Source organism: Talpa occidentalis, unplaced genomic scaffold (genome assembly GCF_014898055.3).
Source record: "Talpa occidentalis isolate TD23 unplaced genomic scaffold, MPIMG_talOcc4v2.1 talOcc4.14, whole genome shotgun sequence".
NCBI classification, from domain to species: domain Eukaryota; kingdom Metazoa; phylum Chordata; class Mammalia; order Eulipotyphla; family Talpidae; genus Talpa; species Talpa occidentalis.
In genome coordinates, this window is record NW_023601433.1 from 77016971 (window position 1) to 77038745 (window position 21775).

General features: G+C 46.0%; 2 protein-coding genes across 3 annotated transcripts in view; both read right to left on the reverse strand.

The window, feature by feature from the left end:
- LOC119244872 (solute carrier family 5 member 4) overlaps positions 1-3411 on the reverse strand; it is a 42937-nt gene extending 39526 nt beyond the window's left edge. For both annotated transcript variants that reach the window (XM_037510973.1, XM_037510974.1), the window contains exons 1-3: positions 3379-3411; positions 2643-2714; positions 947-1051 (exon numbers count right to left, since the gene is read on the reverse strand). In XM_037510973.1, the coding sequence (XP_037366870.1) occupies positions 947-1051; positions 2643-2714; positions 3379-3396 (195 nt within the window). In that variant the 5' untranslated portion in view covers positions 3397-3411. The remainder of the gene's footprint in view (positions 1-946; positions 1052-2642; positions 2715-3378) is intronic.
- Positions 3412-8637: 5226 nt separating this feature from the next.
- TCHP (trichoplein keratin filament binding) lies at positions 8638-21282 on the reverse strand. The gene is made up of 13 exons (XM_037510975.2): positions 21190-21282; positions 19348-19541; positions 18420-18630; positions 17790-17846; positions 17248-17316; positions 16462-16635; positions 15565-15677; positions 15273-15339; positions 14156-14328; positions 13296-13377; positions 12408-12593; positions 11853-11996; positions 8638-10895 (listed from the first exon to the last, which is right to left on the reverse strand). The coding sequence occupies exons 2-13, from the start codon at positions 19539-19541 to the stop codon at positions 10863-10865; spliced, it is 1503 nt and encodes a 500-aa protein (XP_037366872.1). The 5' UTR covers positions 21190-21282; the 3' UTR covers positions 8638-10862.
- Between the last annotated feature and the right edge of the window lie 493 nt (positions 21283-21775).

A 21775-nucleotide genomic window follows, 5' to 3' on the forward strand; every position in this document is an offset into this window, starting at 1 on the left:
TCAAAAAAGATAAACACATGCAATTTGCAGCAACATGGATGGCACTGGAAGGGATCATGCTCAGCGAAATAAGCCAAAAAGAAAAAGAAAAATACCGGATGGTCTCACTCATAGCAGGAATCTAGAAAACTTAAATAAGGGACCAGGAAAATGAATATAAGAAAGTGAAAATCAAAATCAACAAAAAACTATGAACCAGAGACACCTTTTGGGGGGTGGGGGCGGGAGGGGAAGGATTGGGGTCAGAATGGGGCGTTTGCAATTGTATGGGGGAATATAAAAATAAAATTTAATATTTAAAAAAAAAAAAAAAAAAAAAAAAAGGAGAGACCATTGCTTTTATTTTTTGTAGAAGAACTGGGGTATAGGTCAGAGGTGTGGGGGGTTAAAGGATTTATTGGAGACAGAGTGGGGAGCAGAACAAACAGGTGGATCTACTGAAATACACTGCTAAGGGGAGCAGCGGGTGAGACAGGAGAGGTCTGCTGTGCCATCTGTGGGTTAACTCCCTGACAAGGGATCGAACTCAGGTCTTTGGGGTGATAGTGCTGAGACGTAGCCCCTAGGCCACTAGGAGGCTCTTAGAGACCTTTGCTTTTATAGATATATTTTTTATTCCCTGCATCTAATTCAGGGCTGGACACTCTGTGTCATAGGTCAAGGCAGAGAGATAGAAATGAGAGCTAAAATAATCAAAGAGGTCAAGTGAAAGTGTGGATTGACTGACATAGAAATTACATTCCTAGTGGGAATAGCTGCTTGAAGGAAATCTCAGAGGTGAGTGATAATGTGACTGGAATAGCCCAGGCCGAATGGGACCACACAGGGAAGACTCTGAAGGTCAAACAAGGATGGGTTAGGGAAGGAAACATCTCCTACAGACTGCCATGAAAACATGTCTGGATAGAGTTTTGATTTTAAGGAAGAAGCCTCTGATGTCACTTACATTCCATTCAAATGTTACAGTGGCGACTCCTGTAGCTGCTCCAGTCCCAGCCAGGCCCACGAAGTGGCCACTGCCGATGTTACTGGCAAAGAGCGAGGCGCCCATCTGGAATCCACAAGAACAGACATGAGGATCAGAGGTAGAACCAAGTCACACTTATTGAAAAGAGGTAAACGTTGCGCTGTTTCCATCACCACTCCTCAAGGCAGCCGTTAGCAAACTGTAGCACATGGAGTAAATCTAGCGAGTCACCAGTTTTTGTATAGTTGTTAGCTAAGAAGGTTTTATATTTTTATTGTTTAGGAAAGGGTTAAAAAGCTTATGAATAATGAGCTTGTGACATGCAAGTTGTGTGAAATTCAAATTTCAGTATCAAGCAGTTTCATTGGAACACAGCTACACTCGTTGGTTTTCTATATTGTCTGTGGCTGCTTCTGTGAAACAATGCTGGGATTGTGTGTTGCAACAAATTGCATGGCCCATAAACTCTAAAATGCTTATAATTTGATCCTTGTTGGAAAAACAGACTGACCCCTGCCTTAGGACGCCAGGCTCACTACCTGCATGCTCTGAGTTGAGACTGTCCAGACCTCCACCTGCTCCTTCAGTCAGCCTCAAGGCACCAGAACTCAGTAGGAGGGATCCCTTCTATCCTTCTAGCCCTAAGGACCCTCTTCTCATCCATGTCCCTTCCCATCACGTTGTCTACTGCTCTGAAGTCACTGATATCAAGAGAGATCTCTTGAGCAGGTATGATCAGCACTTGTTCTAACAGAACAGAATTGGGGTGTGGAGTCCCCTAATCTCCTGTTCCCAACTTTTCAGTCCTCTCTAAAATCACCTTTTCCCTCAGACATTGGGGCAGGCAGGGACAGGAGAGTGAGCTGATGTGTGGCTGTCATATTGGTTAAGACTTGATGGTTTACGAGAATGGTCCTACAAAGGCAGTGCCACATTGGACATTCCAAATAGCAACCCACCTCAAGCTTGCAGTGCTCTGCTTCAACCACCCAGGCCATTTCCCAGTTTCCACTTCCCTTTATACTATTTGGTCAGCATAAATCTGGGAAGGTAGCATATACTGAGCACCCACTGTATACTTCACCTGGTGCTGACACTAGATTCAGAGAGGATGCTCAACTCTGCTGCAGTGGGACTGACCAGTGAGGCCAGACATCAGCACCCAGCAAGGAAGACATCACTTGGACAAGAGTGCGAGACAGGAGCATCAACAGCATGGCGGGGAACACTCAAGCCATTATCATAACTGCTGAGAACAAAGGACTAGACCTTCAGTCAAAGGCGGGAGTGCTCTGGGAGGCTTGTCAGAGGAAGCAGGTCATGTGCTGGGTGCTGAAGTAGAACAGACAGGGGGAGCTGGTCCAAACAAAGGAAGAATCAGCTGAGGATTGAGAACAAAGGAATGTGCTGAGTTGCATAGGAGCCAAAGTTTCTTGAATAAGGACCAGAGAGAAAGAATATGAAACAGGGCTGGGTCTTCTTAAATGCCAGGCTAGAGGGTTCTCAGTCATTTACTGGAATGATAAGGCAGAGCCCTGGGGGCAGGGATTAGGAAAAAGTGATACCAGCAAGTAGGCAAACGAAACAGCAGAAGTTGTCCTCATTCCCCACGTTTTCTTTATTTACTCTTAAACGCATGCAGGAAATATAGCTCCAGGAAATGCTGATTACTCACCGTCCACCAGACCATGTCTCGGCCAGCCAGAAAGAAGCCACCAACAGTGCCTCGGTTGGTCCTCACCATCGCCTGCGCAGAAGGAAATCAAGTGAGTGGGTGAGTGTCAATTCGCAGCAAATATACCCAAAATACCTCAGATACTGATGGAAATGACCTTTCCCAGCATTCCTAAAGAACCATTTTCCTGCAAACTCTGGTATAGCACTGTTTCCCAGAAACCTGGGAACCCTTTGGAAATCATCTTCCTCAACTTCTGTCTTATCTGTTCTGTTTATTTTCATATGTGAAAGCAAAATGAAGTGTCACAAGAGCTGTGCTTGGAAGAAAATTTGCAGCCTCACACTTATTAGTAAAAACAAAAAAAGAACAAAGAAACTGAAGGAGGCAGGCAACTCTCCGTGAGGAAGTGAGCAAACAACAAAGGAAAATGAAAGACATGAGATAATAAAAATGTCATCTTTCTTTATTATGCCAGGTGCTAGAGGTGCCAAAACAGAGTAACTCTGAGGTTCCTACTCCTGGCTCTGTTGAAACAATGGGGTTTTTAGAAATAAATTAATTTCATGTTAGCATTATTTCTGTATACACAAGAAAATGATTCTGAGAGGACTATGAAGCCTGTGACAACCATTAATGTTCCTTTAGCTTTGTCACCCCATATCATCTTCTCCCTGAGATGTTTCACCCCCAAGTCTTGCACCCGTCCTAAAAGCCCCCTTGGAAATCTACATACCCATAGCCCGACGATCATCACCACAATGAAATAGATGACAATAACAGAGATATCAGCAGGGTTTCGGAGGAGATCTGATATCTGTGAAGTACCTGAGGGCCCCATTGTGGGGTCAGGGCTTGACGTGCTGGCCATGGCTACAGGTGATGCTTTCCCCAGCCCATGCCTGGCCTTTCCTTTCTATATAAGCTCTGGGTTAATGATCAGCCTCAGGCAGGTGGGGCACCCACTCAGTGTTCCTCCCCCTTTCAAGAAGATGTACCTGCAACACCATTGCATACTATTTTGATTACTATAGTTTTGTAACATAGTTTGAAATTAAGAACATGATGTCTCAAACTTTGTTCTTTCTCAAGATCGTGTTGACCATTCAGGGTTTTCTATTCTTCCATACAAAGTTTAGGATTGTTCTGTTTCTGTGAAAAATGTAATTGTAATTTTGATAGAGCTTGCTTTAAATCTATAAATTTCTTTGGGGAATATGGATATTTTAATAATATTAGTTCTTCTAACCCATGGGCATGAAATATCTGTCCATTTAGTTTTGCCTTCTTTAATAGTTTTCATCATTGTTTTATAGTTTTCAGTGAACAAGTTGTTTTTCTCCTGGCTAAAGTCATTTGCAGTTTTTTAAATCCCTTTTATGCAATGGTAAATGGGATTGTTTTCCTAATTGTGCTTTCTGATGTCTCATTACTAGTGCATAGAAATACAACAAATTTTGTATACTGATTTTGCATTCTCCACCTTTATTAGGGGTTGAGTCTAGGGTTTTCTAAATATAAAATCAAGTCATTTATGGTGGATGTGTTATAATATACATGGAAAGAGATGTGAACCTATGCCCCCAAATTAATAGGCAATACTGTAAGCTATTGTTACCTCAATAAAAATAACACAATTGAAAACATAAAATCATGTCATCTGCAAATGATGACTTTACTTCTTCCTTCCAATTTGGAACCCTAGAATACAAATATATTTCTACCCAATGTTGTTCCATAAGATCTTTACACTATTTTCACACATTATTATCATTTTTTAAATGTCGTAGTTGTGTTTGTGTAAATTCCAATCCCTATCTTCTAGTTCACGCATCCATCCTTCTGCTTCATCTGACCTGCTGTTGAGTGCTTCTGTGTATTTTCAGCTCTGTGGCTTCTGTTTGATATTTTCTTATATTTTATCTTGGCTGAAATTTTCACTGTGTAAATTCATTCTTCTCCTGAGGTCAGTGAGAATCTTTATGACCCTTACTTTGAGCTCTTTATCAGGCATATTACTTATATCTGCTTCATTAAGGTCTTTTTCTGAGGTTTTTTCTTGTTATGTTGGAAACATATTATTATTATTATTCTGTTTCCTCACCTCTCAGCAATTGTTTCTATGTAGTAAGTGAAACGGCTACCTCTCCTGTCTTGAAGGAGTGGCCTTGTGTAGAAGATAAACCTTATCCTTTAACTTTGCCCTTGCTCTTGGTTGTCCAACCTTTGTGATGGTCTAAGCAACCTTATTTATTCTTAGTAGGTCCCAGATATTAAAGGTGTGCCAAGACCTGTCACTCTCCCAAAGGAAGTGATATCAGCTAGCACCTAGTTTTAGGTCAATTGAAAGCCAGATTCTTAGGCAGCAGTTTTTAATGTGTGCAAATATACAAGTCCTGTGGAGCCACAATTGTATACCCTGATACCCTCCAGGCCAGGTGATCTGGAAGTGTCCTTTCAGTGACAGTTGCAGGAGTTGGGGCTCCAGGCGAGTGTAAACTCTTTCTGGAAGAGCTATGGCAAGGTCACAGGAGAGTGCAAGGTTGATAGCTCTATGTACCCTGAGAGCATCTCAGAGCTTCTAGTTGTGTTGTAAACCTGAAGCCTGTTTTCCAGATTAAAGCTCCAGCACAAGAAAGAAAATTTTCTTGATTGCTGTTAACCTTTACCTGTTTTCCACATAGTTGATTTTCTTGAGCTTCTTGGTTGATTTTTCAGTATTTCTGTGGAGGGAGAATGAAAGCTTGAAGAGTCTCAGTCCACCATTTAATGTACTATCTCATTTTTGTAATAAAATTCCTGAGAGTGAGGTACCTCATTAGATGATCAGTGTTCACCCTCCCTGCTCTCTCAGAGAACATGTCCTGGGTAAAACATTCATTCATATCTGCCCTTTTCTTTGTGCTACAAGCAAAATCTGTGTGCGTTTCTGACCATGTAAGTTCAGGACAAAGGGCAAAACTGATGAAACAGAAACCTCAATAGGAACCAAGTGAGAAATCTAACAAGTCCCGAGTTAGGAGAAAAGGCATAGAGTGAAATTACCTACACCTTAATGTAACATCCAAGAAGGTCCTGCCAAGCTCTCTCTCATTAAGAACCAAGTTTTAAACTTGTTCTCAGAATAAAGGAAGAAAATATGACTTTGTAGAGACCCCTGTGAACCTGGGGTCCAAAACTCTCATTGATCATGAGGAAATCCACAAGGAGAAGGGGCCTTGGTAAACTCCCACAAAAGGTGACCTGTTTATAACTTTTCTTTACTGAATAAATTAACACAAACCAACCCACCAAGCAAAAGGCTTCCTTCAGATCATTTCTCTTCCTGTGTAAGGAGCTTCTGCTGGACATTACATTCTCTTCTACCTATGACCTTGGGGTCTTGACCTTCTGAGTTCCCACCTCATTCTGTGGGCAAGTGGAGGCACAAGGTACCTTTCCTGCTTCCTGAAGTTTTTCCTCCTCCAGGCCCCAGGATTTTAGACTCTGTAGTTCCTGCAGCCATGCTGGCATGTACTGTCACCTCAGGGCAAGGGGCAGAAGGAAGAGGAGGGATTCTGGACAGGAGGGCATCTTTGAGACCTGTGTGTTCACAGTTCCTGGATGTTGACAGGACAAAGCAAATTTTGTGTCCTCCAAAAGCGTGTGAGTTCTCCCGGTTCCTCTGGGAAATCTATATATAATAGTTGTTTTGACATGTTTTTGCAGATGTGTGAGACTTGATTAGTTTAAGTTGCATCCTATGTCCTTATCTCCTGCTGCAGTCACAACCACCGTCTGTGTCACTAGTCCTGTCACCGGCATATCCTTAAATGATCGTTTAGAGAACGAAGACTTAAGAATTACAAAAAGACCCATTTTCATACTTTTCCTGTAGAGGGAGTAAACAGCGCGCCTGCGACCCTGATTTTTTCAACACTTCACCATTTCTGTTTCCATTCGATGCAAACATGTTCTATAAATCAACAAAAACCAAAAACCAGATACATCACTTCCTTTGCTATGTTTGGTGCCCTCTCAGATGTTTCCAGTGAGGTTGATTTTGCAACCCCAGCACTAACGAGAGTTGGGCGAGATCATTCTTTGTGGTGGGAAGTTGTGCGATGCACGCCAAGATGTTCAGCTGCACCCCTGGTCTCTATCCACTAGATGGCACTAGCAAGCCTTCCCTTGCTCTCCCCTCGCCCACCCCCAATTCCAGTGAGACAACCAAAAAATGTCCCTTATCATTGCCCAAAGTCCTATAGGGGCCAAAATCACCCTTCGTTTAAAATTATTGATACAATCATCTAAACCTACCTACAAACTTAATTTATTTCTCTTCTTTCTCACCACCAGATCCATGTGCTTACAGCCCGGTAGATTCTGCTCCTAATTATATGCTGAACAACTCACCTCCTCTTGATTTCCGTGCCATGAACACTTTCACACAACCATAATTGCTACTAGCTGGATTTCTCTAATTTATGTCATTTTTTAAAGATTTATTTTATTTATTTATGCATATGAGAACTGGGGTACAGGCCAGAGGTGGGGGTGGTAAGAGGATTCAGTGGGGAGCAGAACAGTCAGATCTACTGAAATACACTGAGTAGCGTGGCAGGTGGGGGTGGGGGACAGGAGAGGTCTGCTGCGCCATGGAGGTCAGCTCCCTGGCCGGGGATCAAACTCATGCTGCAGTGGCTGCCAATAGCTTGATAGCGCTGTGTTTTTAACCCCTGTGCCACGAGGGAGGCCTTCAATGACTTTTAAATTTGTATTTTTTTTTATTGAGGTAACGCCAGTTGACAACATGTACCTATTATAGGGCTATAGGTTCATACCTCTTCAATGCCTATTACCAGCCCACGCCCACCCCCAGAGCACCAATAACCTTTACCATTGTCAATTCAGGGACACTGTGATTTATTTTTTTGTTTCAGATCCTCTTCCTTAAATATGATACTTATACAATTGTACACTTTATCCACTGAAGAAAAGATGCATTTGATTAACAGGCGTAAATTTAAAGGCAATAGTTTTGTCTGCTATAACTTGAGCCTCATAAAACACAGATGATGAGAAAAGAAAAACTATCTGTGCACATTTTATTAATCAGACCACTTACTAACCACTCAGTAGATAGCAAAGCCTTTTTTTTTTTTTTTTTTTTTTGCAATGTGATCAAAATCAATTTGGGGCTTATCTTCCCCAATTACTGGCGATTACCTTCTTGCTTTATTCCCTCACCTCCAACTACCCTCCATCCTCTTCATTTCTTCTGCTCTGGAAACACTGCTGTCAAATCATTAATATGCTCCTGATGTTCACACTGATTAGTCTAGACTGTTACTTCGCTGTTTTATCTGAGTATAGGAAATATTTTCCTATTTTGTTTTATCTGTGGTTAGGATGAATTCTGTAATTTAATGTTACTTTTTCCTTTCTCCTCAAAATCTGCAGATGCATTGAAGCTGCTCCACACAAGCCATCAGACTTGTTAGAGTGAGGAAGAGTTGTCGTCCCAAGCCTGGCCATCAGCTCTGTGTCGCACCCCCAGTCCTGACCCCCCACCACTGCTCCCTGCTCCCTGGACAGTTTATGTGTTTGAGCAACCCCATAGGATCTACAGTACCAAGAATGAGCCCTAAGGAAAACTATCAACTTTGGGTAATTATAATGTGTAATGTCAGATCATGAATTGTAACAAATGTTCCACTCTGGCGGAGGATGCTGAGATTGGGGGGAAGCTATGCATGTGTGGGGGCATGAGGTAGATGGGAAATTTCTGTAGTTTCCCCTTGATTATACTGAAAACCTAAAATTGTCCTAAAAAGTCTTAATAAGAAAACATTTAAAATCACATGCTTATATCCTTTGAAGTAGTTCTGTTTTACATTTTAGAACTTTTGAGTGATCATGACATTAAGTCATGAAGTAAATACCCCTCAAAAATTAAGACATTACAATGTCAAATGAAATAAAAATTTATTTATTTTATAAATAAAAAGGCTGCAAATGCCTAGGCTTTGAAGACATTACCATGATGCTCTACGTTGTATGAACATTGAAAACTACCTAAGAACCAGATCGGGAAAAAATATTCGTTATAGCCATAAAAAAATATTTATTGCACAAATGGTTCCTTCAGTCCCAAGTCACACCATTCTTGAGCCTGGAGAGCAGCTCACCTGTGTATGGTCCGACTGCTGTCACTTTGCTGGGCCCAGTGCAGCCCCCTCCCCAAGAGCACCATGTGCTGAACAAGCAGAGCGTGTAAACGTCACACACATATACAACAAGAATCACTTCATGTTTATCATGGCTTCAATGCCTTTATCCTAAAAGAGTTGACCTCCATAGCAGAAGCTACTGAAGAATAATCTATACATCATCAAATTTACAGTAAGTAGGAAAAAGCAGTTAAAAGTAATAAAACGAATATATGCATATATTAACCATAACATAATCAAGATATATATATATATATATAACAGGAATAGAGGTTCTACAAATAGTAAAGTAGTGGAAGCTCTAAATTTAGAAATGAATATTTTGGCCCAGTTTAAAGAGGAAACATTTAAATGTACCAGGGAAGTTAACTACCGCAATATAGTTTTTAATGCTAATAAGGAAAATAACCGGTAGGCTTCAAAAACAAAACTTCAAAGAAATAAAAAATTAGTAAATATTTGAGTACCTAGTACCAGTCATTCTGTCATATTCAATTCTATGCCAGAACTCAGACAATACATGATAGCTAATAATTCTGAGGTTTACGAAGAAGAGGCTTCAATGGAAACCAGAAGTGTGGATGACATCACTTGAGAAAAAAGAATACTTAGAAAATGTTACCAGTCATAGGAAATAGCTAAACTTGTAGATGTGGATTAAATCAGTAAAAATCTATCATTCTGCACTATCCACTTTGTGAGGATTAATAAAAGCAACAGTGACAAAGCCTGGAAATGATACTGTCAAACCAGAACTTTATTTCACAATTAATGAACATTTGAAACAGGGAAAATAAATATGAGCATGCATAATGAAAGTGGTGCTCAGGGGATCAGGGCAAAGAAATTCAAAGCAAGAAAATGAAAAACAGATTAAGAATGCAGTTTGCAGCTCAATTTGTTTTCCCCCATCATGGAAATGAAAGGGAATACAGCTTGCAGACGGGATTTTCCAATAAACTCTGGTTTTTAATAACCACAGCACAGAGCCCTGTAATTAGTTGTGATTTACTGACATGTGGAATATTGAACACAATATAATTAAAACTGAAACCTCAGAAGAAAAGTAGGAGAAAAACAGAAGTCATAAAAATAAGATTATTGCTACAAAGAACTTGTAGCGATTTGCAGAGATTAGCCTTGATCTAGAGAAAATTTTGGTGGGTCTGTGGCTGAGTCAGCTTTCACTTCTTTAGGTTTGATGCCCCTTCCTCCGGGCACCTGGGTCCTAGAAAGCTGCATGTAGTTCAGCCCTTCCCAGACACGAGACAAGCAGAGTGGAGTGCTGAATGAAGGTCAAGTCCCCTTTTGAGGCTCAGAAACAGACTTGTTGGGGATCACTCCTCCCACCACAATGCTCTATGAAAATTCTACCAAAATGCTTCCCAGAGGAGGAGAGGCTCATTTCACTACCTTTCTGGAAAGCATCCACAGGCCATGTCATACTGCCTCAGAGTCCATAGTCTTTTCTTCCCAAAAATAAGATGTGGCCCTTTTAGGACCACTAAGTTAATAAAACCTGAAATAAACTGCACCAAGATCTACAAGTTTGTTTTCAAAAGAATAAATTTAAATTGCGATTAAAAAAATGAAAAAAAAAACAAAAACAAAAACAAAAACTCCCCTCATCTCTCCACTCGAGTCTTCACTGGAGGTTGGGAATCATGAGCAAGTCAGTAGGAAACCAGGTATCCTGCCCTGGAGCGTGACTTAGTCCTCCCAGCAGTGTATCCTGCCCTGGGAGGACTTATACTACTTAGAAACACAATGGAAGACGTCGACAACTGTCAAACATGTGCCTATCCAAGCCCCTTGCTTGGGAAAGAAAGGTAGGAAAGGGCATCCTACTGGGGCCTGACAGCCCATACTCTTGACCCACTTAGTAACAGGCCTCACTGAACGACTTCACGGAGACCTGAGCCCCAGGATCGCATGCTGTAAAACTCGCGGGTGGCTGCATACTGAAGGCCTCAGATCCTTGCTCGCTGTGCTCACAGGCCCAAGGATGTCAGTTCCAAGCAATTTTGGGATGTCCATACGGCTTAGAAAAGAAAGAAAACATTAGACTGATCAGACCTGCAGTGTCTGGCGCACCGGGAATCAGCTCGTTCTGGGTTGGGGTAAAGGCACAGTATAAATGGCTGGTATTGTTACAGCTGAACAAGCCTGACCCTAAGCTGTGGCGAGGCCCTGTATGACTATTTTCTAAGAATCTGTGCTAAGTGAGGCTTCACATTGCTCTGACTCGCGCACTGACCCACAATCAAGTGAGTTCAGAGAATGCTGTTCCCTGCATCTCAAGCACCCCACTTGGTTAGGACACTGACATTCTGCCCGGGGGCAGCACCTGTTCTAATCGTCTCAGTGTCCCAACTTATCTTTCTCTTTCTCTTGCAGCACTTCACAGTACGTGCCAGGGTGGCCCCGGCACAGGAGGGTCAGAGGCGACTGCTGGGCCCTCGCTCAGTTCCTGGGTGCTTTAGTCATCAGCTCCCTCAGAGCAAGGTGGCTACCTCTACCTCTCTGTGCACCCTATGGCTCCCTGTACAGGGGTCACTCAAGCACTTGGAGAACAGAGAAAGAAGGGGGGAGAGGGGAGGGTGAGACAACAGCAAGGGGCAACCAGAGGTGATAAGAGCGGATGGGCAACAGGCCCCATTGATCTGGCTTTGCTGTCTGGACCCTGAGGACCTAGCACCACCGCTCCTCCAGCTCTCACAGCTGTGTCCCTAAACAGGGCCATAGCCGTCAGGACCTCTGTCCTTGGGCTGCCGCAGCAGAATCTGAAGCAAAATCACCTTAGGGGCTGTTTGGAGCCCAGAGAAGCACTGTGTTAGGTTCATGACTAGTCAGAAGAAGGAGAAATACAAGAGGAGCAAGGAATAATCTGAGCTGGCCTAAAGCCCAGCTGAGCCCAGGGCTACAAACAGGCCTGGATGAGCAGGAGCCACGGTGAGTGGCTGGGCAGCAGTGGCCTGTCACCTGGAAGGCCCCTTACCTTGGGCTGGTAGCCCTGCTCAGCCATCATCTTTGCCTCCCGCTGCAGCAGGGCATCGGCGAGCTGTTCTGCCTGCCTCGTCTCCAATTCCTCCTGCTCCTCCTGCTGGTCTGCTTCCCACTCCTGCAGCTGGCGCTCTGCCACCTAGGCATCGAGAGCAAAGTCACCTCAAGACAAAGTCCACGGGACAGAGACCTGCCGCTGATCAGAAGGGAAGATCTGGATCTACCCCAGCTGGAGAATCAGTGGTCCAGTGAGCTAAATAAATGCAGATGCGGGCCAGAAAAAGAGATGGGCCGTGAATGACAGCCTTGCTCCCATGTGAGAGGAGGCTGGGCATGGGGCCTGAACTACACAGTCAGGAGGGTACAGGCTTCTGCTGGATATAAAATGGGACCCACTGAGCTCTCAAACGTGGGCTTCTTGGACAATGACTGGCCCAGGCTCTCTGAATCGTGTGCTGTGACCATGCGGAACCACAGCAGTGTCTACAGCCTCCGCCTCTTGTCCCCCACCCCTCACACTGAGACCCTCCTGCTCCAGGCCCAGACCCACCTGGGCCTCCAGTTCCTGCTTCCGGGCTGATTTCAGTTCTTCACTCTCCTCTTTCTCACGGCGAGCTGAATCTCTTGCCTCCTCAAGATTTCGAATAAGTTCTTCCCTGTGTCTTAAGGATTCTTCTTGTGCCTGTCGATTTTGTTCAATCTTTTCTTGTATTTGTTGTTGTCTTCCTATCAGGACCTATCCTCAGCAGAAAGGAAAAGGGAAGGCTCAGTCTAATTCTTACAGATGCGTGTTCTACAAGGCACGGACTGGCCGCAGCTACAGGTACACTGAGACCGGGCCTTGGCCTTGAGCTTAAATATGTCAAACATAGACCCAGAGTAGGGGGTTATCCAAACAATTTCAGCCATGATTCCCAGCCACGAACATACACAAAATGTATACAAATAAGGCAGTTATGTTCTTTAGTCTGTTTCTTCTTATGTATAAGAAAGAAATGCTAAATATAGAAGGGCCTCATGTACCAGGATGGTCACTGCAGTGTTTCTTAAAACAGCTGAAAATAGAAAAAACTAAACAGGATATATGAGTGGTGATATATGATGCAGTCATCAAAATATTTACAAAATATTAGTATGTTTAAAATCAAACAGCATAATATAGTGACAAATATGTGGGGAAAATGTGATTCACAGTTGCAGGAAAGCAGAGGGAAATACAGAAATGGCAGTGATGCAGATGAAAGGGGTCTGGGCAACAGTTTTATGATTCTACACACCTGAATTCTTTTCCAGTAAACTTACATTTCTTTTATTATGATATTAAAAGCCCATTAAACAAACCAGAGAGGACTTTGACTCCAGAATGCAGGGCAGGGGCTCTATGTCAGGAACTCCCAGAACCTGCCTGGGCCACTCCACCCCTCACCGGTGGGATTACCTCGCTCATCAGCTTGTCTCGCGCACTCCTCTCTCGGGCCCACTCGGCCTCTCTCTTTTCCCACATTTCCTTGGCCTCCTCCCTAAGGAAACAAAAACTGACTCCTTACCATGGATGACAGAAATAATGAACCCACAGGGCTCAGTAGCAAACATTTTCTGTGGGGCTACCTTGAAATAAACTTAATTTTTAACAGGTCACAATTAGGACAACATTCCCAGAAAATATTATTCCAGTAAGTATGGTAGGGTATCTTTTTTCCTAGTACATATTCTTACAACAAGTACTGTGTCAACTCACACGCAGGCTACTTCCACACCGAGGTGTAGCCATTAGGACCCTGGGGCGCAGAGGGGCACGGCTGATGACAGGCTGTCACCACTTCCTGGTCACTCTAGGTGGCCTGGGACAAGAGAGTGACCTGCTTGAGTACCTGTCCCTACTACCTACCACTTGGCTGATGTCAAGCCTGAACAAGGTGAGGACGGTGAAGCACGTGGCACAGCGCTGGGCACACAGTAAGTGCTCAATCAATGCTAACTGCCATTCAATTATTCCAACCGTCTAGATTAAATCTTAGGATCCAAAACCATCTAGAGACCTAAGAAGCATCAACGTCTCCTTAATTTATATCAATTTCCCTTTATGTTTCTAAGAGTTTAGAGGAAAAGATCCTTAATGTAAGTCCTAATATTTCCACATTGATAACCTAAGAGAAACACCCCATGGGCGGGTCTGTAAGCAAAGATGTGCTCCTCAGGGCAATGGTCTGATTAACAAGGACAAGTGTTTCACTCACAACAGGTGACCGGGTACCACACAGAGGCCAGAAGTGGGTGGCCCACACAGCTGCCCCTCACCTCAACAGCATCTGCAGCTCTGCTTCCCGCTCCCTCTCCAGCTGCAGCTGCTCCTCGATGACCTGCTTCATCCACGCCACGTCTGCCAGCGCCTGCTCCCGCCTGGCCAAGTGCACGCGCTGGTTCTCATCCTCCTTCTCTAGAAGTGCCTGCAGGATGCGCTTGTCCGCCTCCTGGGGGGAGGAAGAAGCACAGTGGGTGCATGGGGAGCCCTTCTGCGCCACAGCCTCCAGCTCCCTCCAGCTCCCTCCCTTCCGCACTGGGCACTGAACGCTGACATTCGTGATGCTTCCAAATGCTCTCCATACAGAGACAGAAAGATGGTGGGTTGTTTCCAGAACAGAAAGGGCTGGGTTAGACATCGAAGAGACCCAAGGGCTTTTCTGCCATCACTTGCAAGTCCCTAATCTTGGATTTATCTGGCAGCACAGTTTTTCAGAACACAAGTTGGATAATCCCACCTCTCACAACACAGGCCACAGAAGCACACACACACAGAGATGTACACACAGAATGCTGGCGTGCAGCTGCTATGTAAAAGGGAAATCAGGAAAGTAATGCGTGTCCACGGGAATGGGTCAAGCATTCTGTGCACCTACATGGAGAAGCTGCAGAGCAGTCAGGGGCTTGGGAGGCCTTGCAAGGCCTCCCAGATATGCCCAGGAGAGACCCTGCATGTGGGAGAAGCAGTAGCCTGCCCTGAGGAGTGCCCTGATGGCAGCAACAGGGTGGAAGGAACCTAAGGTCAGCTTCCCCTTTCTCCTTGTCTCAATGAGAGGGTATATCAAAATACTTGGCAGGAATACTGAGCAGCAAACAACAAAAAAAAAACAAGCTCAATCCAAATATACTATCTTAAAGTCTATTAAGATTTACCATTAAATAAGCCACTTCAAGTACATTGTGAAAGAAAACACTTTCCTGTGCACGTAAGTAAGGGCATCTAGAAGGACACACACCAAAACAGTCAGCTGGCCAGGGTCAGAGAGGGCAGGGCTGGGCACAGGACTCTCATTTTGTATTTCCATTCTCACAGGCAAGTTTTCATTACTGAACAATGGAAAACATTTTCTCAAAAAAGCATCAAAGGAATGCCAGTCCGTCTCTTGAGACTTACCAGCTCCTCCTGGATCTGCTGGGTACGTCTATTGAGTTGCACATTATACTGGTGTCTCAAAAAGCGTCTACAAATGAGCAAAATACAGATCGTTTCAGTGTCTCATAAAAAAATCAAACAGACGTTAGATAGCTATTTAAGGTGTTCCTCCCTGGCCGAAGGGATACATGCTGGGTCTCATCCTCTTTTTTCAGGAGCATCTGAGGATGCACCTGTTTGTCTCCTGGAGTCTGAGAAGTGAGAGGTCCGGCCCCTGGGATGGGCGGGCGAAGGAGGTCTTGCTCACACGTACCCCAGCTCTGCCTTCTGCCGTAAGGCTGCCATCTGCTTCCTCTCTTCCTCCAGCCTCTCCAGCTCCCATTGCTGCTTCAACAGATTCTCCTGCTCCTTCTTCAGTTTGGTGGCCTTTGATCACGACAACAGTAACCCAGTTAAAATCAAGAAACTTGGAGCTTCTTGTATTCCTCATTCAACAGACATTGGAATAGAGTGGCCTGGCCCCCTGGTGGTCGTGATCCCCCCCACCTCAGGGACACCTGAGCTGCTGGCCCAGCCTACTCATTCTTTTGGCCCCCCTCAGCAGAGCCATTTCCTGGTAGGCCCCTTCCTGCCTGCAGGTAAGGATGGGGCAATGTTCCCTGTTCACTAGAACCCTGAGCTTGCCCATGCTTTACTATAACTTAGCATCTGTATCCCCAACATGACACTGCTCCCACCGTGTGGTCCAGGACTGCAGGGGAAAGAAGGGATCCCCTCACCTAAATGGGAAGATCCAACCCCATCAATACCACACAGTATTCTCAAAACAGCCTCCTGGAGCAAAGACCCTTACAATTCGTGTCCCAAAACCCAAACCCACTAGCTAGGGGAAGCTATGTACCAAAACATTCAAACCTTTCAAGTCTGCTTAGTGCACAGGAAAGTCCAGGTTCTAAGCAGTCTCTGACTCAGAAGGTCTTACAAGACATCTAAGAAAACAGGAATTATCTCCACATCCTGAATGTTCTAGAACCCAGAGTACAGAAAAGTCACAGAAGGGCATCCACGACAGAAGGGAAAACCCAACATGGTTGCATCTCTCAGAACACCTCTCGCTGCTAGGGTCTGTTTTTCAGAACAGCTTTTCAAATGTCCACGTTCTAGAAACAAGCAGCACCAAGAGGAGCCACAGTCCAGGGGCTTCCCTCACCTCCATCTCCTTCAACTTCAGCTCCTCCATCTGCTGCAGCAGCGCTGCAGCCTGGAGTTTATCCTCCATTTGCCTCCTCTCCTCCTCTGCCTTTATCCGTTCCAGCGCTTCCCTTCGGGCTCTTTCATATTCATTTTCAAATCGTTTGTTCTCTTTCTCCTTTGTGGCTTCTTGCTACAAGGAGCAAATGAACCCAAGAGGTCAGAATTTATAATATGAAACCAGCAAAGACCCAGCTCCCCACTGCTGTCGGCAGGCCACAGGGCCCAGTTCCTCATTCCCGTGTCTGTGCCAGAGGGGCCCCAGCACTCCTCTGCTACGTGGCCCTGAGCTCTGGAAGGGCTGTTTCCCTAAGATACAAAGATGGGGGAGTCCTCACAAAGCATGTGGCACTGAGGAGAGGTGTGAGAAGGGACTCCTTTTCCTATAAGTCAACAAAATATTTTCCAAAATGAACCTGGAGGCAAAGTGATGGGTCCAAGGAAGCGTGGGCTTTTATCTCCAGAGGAGCTGCTGCAAGCCAAGGTTGACAGTTTATGATGCAAATTACACCAAAAAGACTGCCGGCAACAAAATGCCCCAAACCTCCCACCTCTCATCAACCAGCTCTGGTCATAGGAATGATCACCAGGATTCTAGCATGTGTAAGAGCAATATTCAGTTTTAACATGTGTTGAGTAAATTGAGAGTCTGTTCCTGGATTGGAGTCATTAACACTGAAAACAAGAAATGTGGAGAAAGTCTTCTGCCGTGACAGAAGACTCTTCCCGGAGTCTCACACCATACCTGCTTTTTCTCTTCTTTTTGCGTTTCCCAAGAGTTTACCACATGCTTCCTGTGAAGGTCCAATTCAATCTAGGATGAAAAGGGGGAGAGTATTAATTTCCTCATTAGTTCACCTGACAGATATGCAGAGCAGGGCACAGCACCACACACTGAAACGTGACCGTGACCTCCCGTGAGGACTCAGAGTGTCTTGTAAGGGAGTGGATGGTGACCCTGACACATACAGTCTGAAGGTACGTTGATGAGAAAAATCAAAGACCACGCAGTTCTAAACCAATTTCAAGAGCTAGAACTGAGCAACAGAAGCTCTTCTCCCTTAGGAACATGGACCAGGTCTAATCTCCATGCACATGTGGACAGTCCATGCTGTAGCTGTTCTAGAAACAGTGGCTAAACAACCCAATGAATGGATGGCCTGGTGCTCTTTTAGAAGCTAGTGTTTCCTCTATTAGACCCTAGCACAAGACACAAGTTTAAAAACAAGTCCAAAACATGATTTCATCTATTTAGGCACATCAGTGGAAGGATCCTTAGGTTTTCACCTCTCGAAGTTTGGGGTTATTCTTCTTCCAGTGCTCATACAACAGCTGTTCAGCAATCTGTCAAGAAAACAGAAGAAGCGTGATGTCACTTTTCAAATGCATTCACACTTCCGGTAACTTACAACAAATCAGCTGCCCCACTGGCACGGCCCCTCAGCCCCCCCTGCGCCCCTGGCACCCACAGCTCTGGAAGCCAAACACCCACACAGAACAGGAAATGAATCTCACAATGGCGACAACAGGAGGCCAAAATCTGAAGCTACATATGGGTCCTAGATAGTACAGATCTGAATCCAAAGACTCAGCAAGCTTAAAAGCAGATTGTGGTTCACCATTCCACCACAGAAGATAAAATCTGCCAGTCCCAGACTTTTGTGGGACCACAGAACTGGAATAAAGAAAAAGGACTCGGATGGTATAATTTAAGGGGCAGCCTATGAGGAGGTGACTTGTGCAAGTCACGGGTGAAGAACTCAAAGTAGGCACTCTGCCCTGTCAATCTACAGTATGCTGTAGATTTAGCAGCCCTCTCATCAGACCAGAGCACGAAGGGGTGACCCCACATGCACCTCATTGACAGGCAGGGTACGCTCCTGTTCTATAGCTTCTTAAAGCTCAATGAAAAGTTACCAGTTTCCTTTGCTCTTCTCGAGCCGATTTCAGATTCCCATGGCGCTCTCGGATTCTTCTCTCCTGCAAGTTCATGCTCAGCCTCAGGTCCTCCAATTCTTTGGCCAGCAGGTCCTGCTCCTCCATCAGGAGCTGCCTCAGTCTCTCCCGTCTGGCCTCCAGACACCTCCTCTTCTCTTCCTTCAACTTCTCTCGCTGATAGGCATGCATGCTGGGGAGAAGGAGCCCACATAAATCAGTCACACTACAGCCTTGTGCAGAATGCTCCGCTCTGCTGTGTAGGTGAAAAAGACTGACATGGACATCACCTTGTGACTCGGAAAGGTGTCCTCCAGCCAAAGTGAAGAGAGCAGGTCACAGAATGGTATGCATAATGGAATGTTGTTTTTGCAATGAGAAAATGTATAATGTACTTAAGTATGCATGTGGTACCGGTAATAGCTAATATTATTGGGCAGTTACCATACACCAGTTATTTTATTAATCATCACATAAATCCTACAAAGTTCTGTTGCAACCTCACTTTACTAATGAGGAAATTGAGCTTCATTCCTAAAGCAAGTGACACAGCCAGGATTTTCCACTGCCTGATTCCAGAGTCTGTGCGTTTCTTTCATTCATTTCTATGAAAGTGGTTTTGTATGTGTGTATATTTTGTATGTGCAGAGGTATGGGAGGCTATTCATCACACTATTATTAGTGGTTCTCTCTGGGGATTATGAGGAGACTTCCAGAGTCTACATACACTTTTATCTTTTTTTTTTCAGTGCAAAAGTATGTCTTCATTAATCTTTTTTGCTTTTTTCAACATCTAGTTGGAAAAACACCAAGCAGGTAATCCATACCTTTCAGCAAATTCCTCAAGAAAACATACCCTCAATCAAGTCACACAGTACGTGTCCCCCATCATCAAGTTCACCCCAGTTACCTCCGTTGGTAGGAGGTCTTGGAGCTCCATTCTGCCTGTTTGGAGGTCCGGATGTCAGACATCCGGAAGTAGCGGCTGTTCTGATCCCACTGCTGCCGAAGTCGGGCCTCCTGCTCTCGCTGTCGCTGTCGCGCTACCTGCTGATCCAGGAGCCTTCGGGTGCACCAGTAGGAGGGCAGCGTGGGGAGTGCCATCTGAGGAGAACAGCAATGGTGGAAAATAAACCAGCTGCAAAGCCCAGGAACCCTCATAAGCTTGGCCTCATTCCTATGGTGAGTGGTCTCACGCCTTGGGTGCTCATTGGAATCTCTAGATAGAGCCTGGACCCCCCATGCACACAACTTCATTTAAAATGTCTTTCTTTTGGCCTCCAAGATCAGCACTTTTTTTAAGTGACTTGCCGTCAGGATTGTAAATCATAGATTTTCAGTAAGTCTGCACTGCAGCTGACCTGGGCCAGATAGTACAAGAGCACTGCAGAACAAGGCATCCTAGGGACTTTATGTTCTGCGTAAAGCAGCAGGAATAGTAATTTAAAGAACACAGGGAATGTTCTGGTAGAAGCAGCAGCTGAATGCAGTAATTTAAAGAACATTTGTGGGGCCTCCCCTGGTGGCACAGAGGTTAAGCGCTGGGTTGCGAAGCTGCCTGCAGCCTCTGCAGTGCTGGTTCAATCCCCGGCTGCTGGGGAGGGTCCCACATGGCGCGCAGACCCCTCCTGCTGCCCGCTGCTCCCCTCAGCAGTGTGTTTTGTCAGTCTGCCTGTTCTGTTCCCCGCTCTGGCTCTGGTGAATTCTCTCACCGTCCCGTGCTTCTGACTGTACCCAGTGCTTGTATAAATAAATAAATAAATAAATCGTAAAAAATAATAATGGAAAAAAAAAAGAACATTTGTATGTACTAAGCTCTTGACATATGACATTTTCCATTGGGCAATCACCCCATTCATTACATGGCAGTTGAGGAAACTTAACTTGGAAGTTAACATGTATCTTGCCCAAATCCACAAAGCCAGAAAATAAAAGAAATAAAAGAGCTGGGATCCTAATTCATGAGGCGAGGCTCCAGGCTCCGCAGACTGCAAGAGGGTGCCTGCTGGGACCACCACACGCTGACTGTGGCAGCCTGCAGGAGGGAGCCCGGCCCAGGGTCCCAACCGAAGTGTTCTGGACTAGCATGGAGGGCCGACCCCTCATCTTACAGATGGAGAAACTGGGACCCAGAAAGAGGAATCGACATGCCTGGGTCACAGAGGAACCTGGGGACACAAATGAAGACCTGAAGGCAGAGAGCCTGAAGGCTGCTTCCGCACACCTTTACCCCTGGCCCACGAGCTGAGCCCCTGTGCGGGGGTCGACACAGCGCCAGCGTGGGCTGATGTGCTGTGCTGAAGGGCTGTGCTGACAGGCAAACTGTCCAGCTCCACAGCAAGCATCTCAAACTCTGAATCCTCCAGTACCGGGGGGGAAACGTTCACCCAGCGGCTGCTGCTCATGATCTCTGTCCAGAGACGGTGGCGGGGTCCCCCGCGCGGCCCCCCGTGTCCGGTAAAGGCAGCCATGGGCAAAGTTTTGCACCAGATGCAAAGAAACTTGAAGACTCCGGTCCCGGATCGGTCCCCAACAAGCTGAGCTGCTCCCCGAGCAAGCAGCACCCCTCCACCAGCCCCAGCACCCACATAAGGCAAAAGGGGTCACAGAGGAAAAGGCTCGGGCCCAGGCGAGGTGGCGGCAGGGCGCGGGCTCCCCCCGCCCAAGGGCGCTGGGGTCCGGGGTTCCCGCCATCGCGGGGCCGGCGGCCGCCCGGCTCTGCGACCCCCGCCAGCCCCACCTCGCGACTCACGTTTCTCAGCGTCCGGAGTTTCCAAAGAGTCTCCCGGCCCCGTCTCCGCACGCCCCGAGCGAGCGCGGCCAGCCGCCCAGCCACCCTCCCGGGCCCGCGCTACGGCAGCGCCGGCCGTTTCCACGCTCGTTGTCCGGGCAACGGAGCCGGCGACGGGACGCCGCGAGGGTCAAGCCGCCTCGCTCGCGGTGCTGCGCCGCCCAGGAAGCCAGGAGCGTCTCGGCTTTCTCTGGCGCCCCTCGTGGTGGGAGTGAGACCGCGCGCCAACGGTGCTGGTCCTGAAGGCGGGAAGATGAACTGCAGAAACCTGTTCCCTACACAGGATTCAGGTTAGTGGTTACAGGGGTGTGGGGGAACTAGATGGGGGGGGGTGATGGGGGAGGAAAATACACGCCAGGGGTTTTCAAACCCGACTGCATGCACGTGAGAATCATCTGCTCTGCGAGAGCTTTTAAAAATCCAGGTGCTCAAAAAAAAAAAAAAAATCCAGATGCTCAGACCCAACTCCAGACTCGCTGAAGGTAGCAACAGAGGTCTGAGCTCCGCAGGAGCCTTCACTGTGCAGCCGACTCGGAGACCCTGGTGT

Excerpts from the sequence above, each read along its gene's own strand:
- TCHP (XM_037510975.2), bottom strand. The coding sequence starts at position 19,541 with ATGGCACTCCCCACGCTGCCCTCCTACTGGTGCACCCGAAGGCTCCTG. Across the intron at positions 11,997-12,407 it reads AGCAGGAACTGGAGGCCCAG|GTGGCAGAGCGCCAGCTGCA; the intron begins GTGGGTCTGGGC and ends CTCGATGCCTAG. Across the intron at positions 10,896-11,852 it reads AGCAGGGCTACCAGCCCAAG|CCGTATGGACATCCCAAAAT; the intron begins GTAAGGGGCCTT and ends TTCTTTTCTAAG.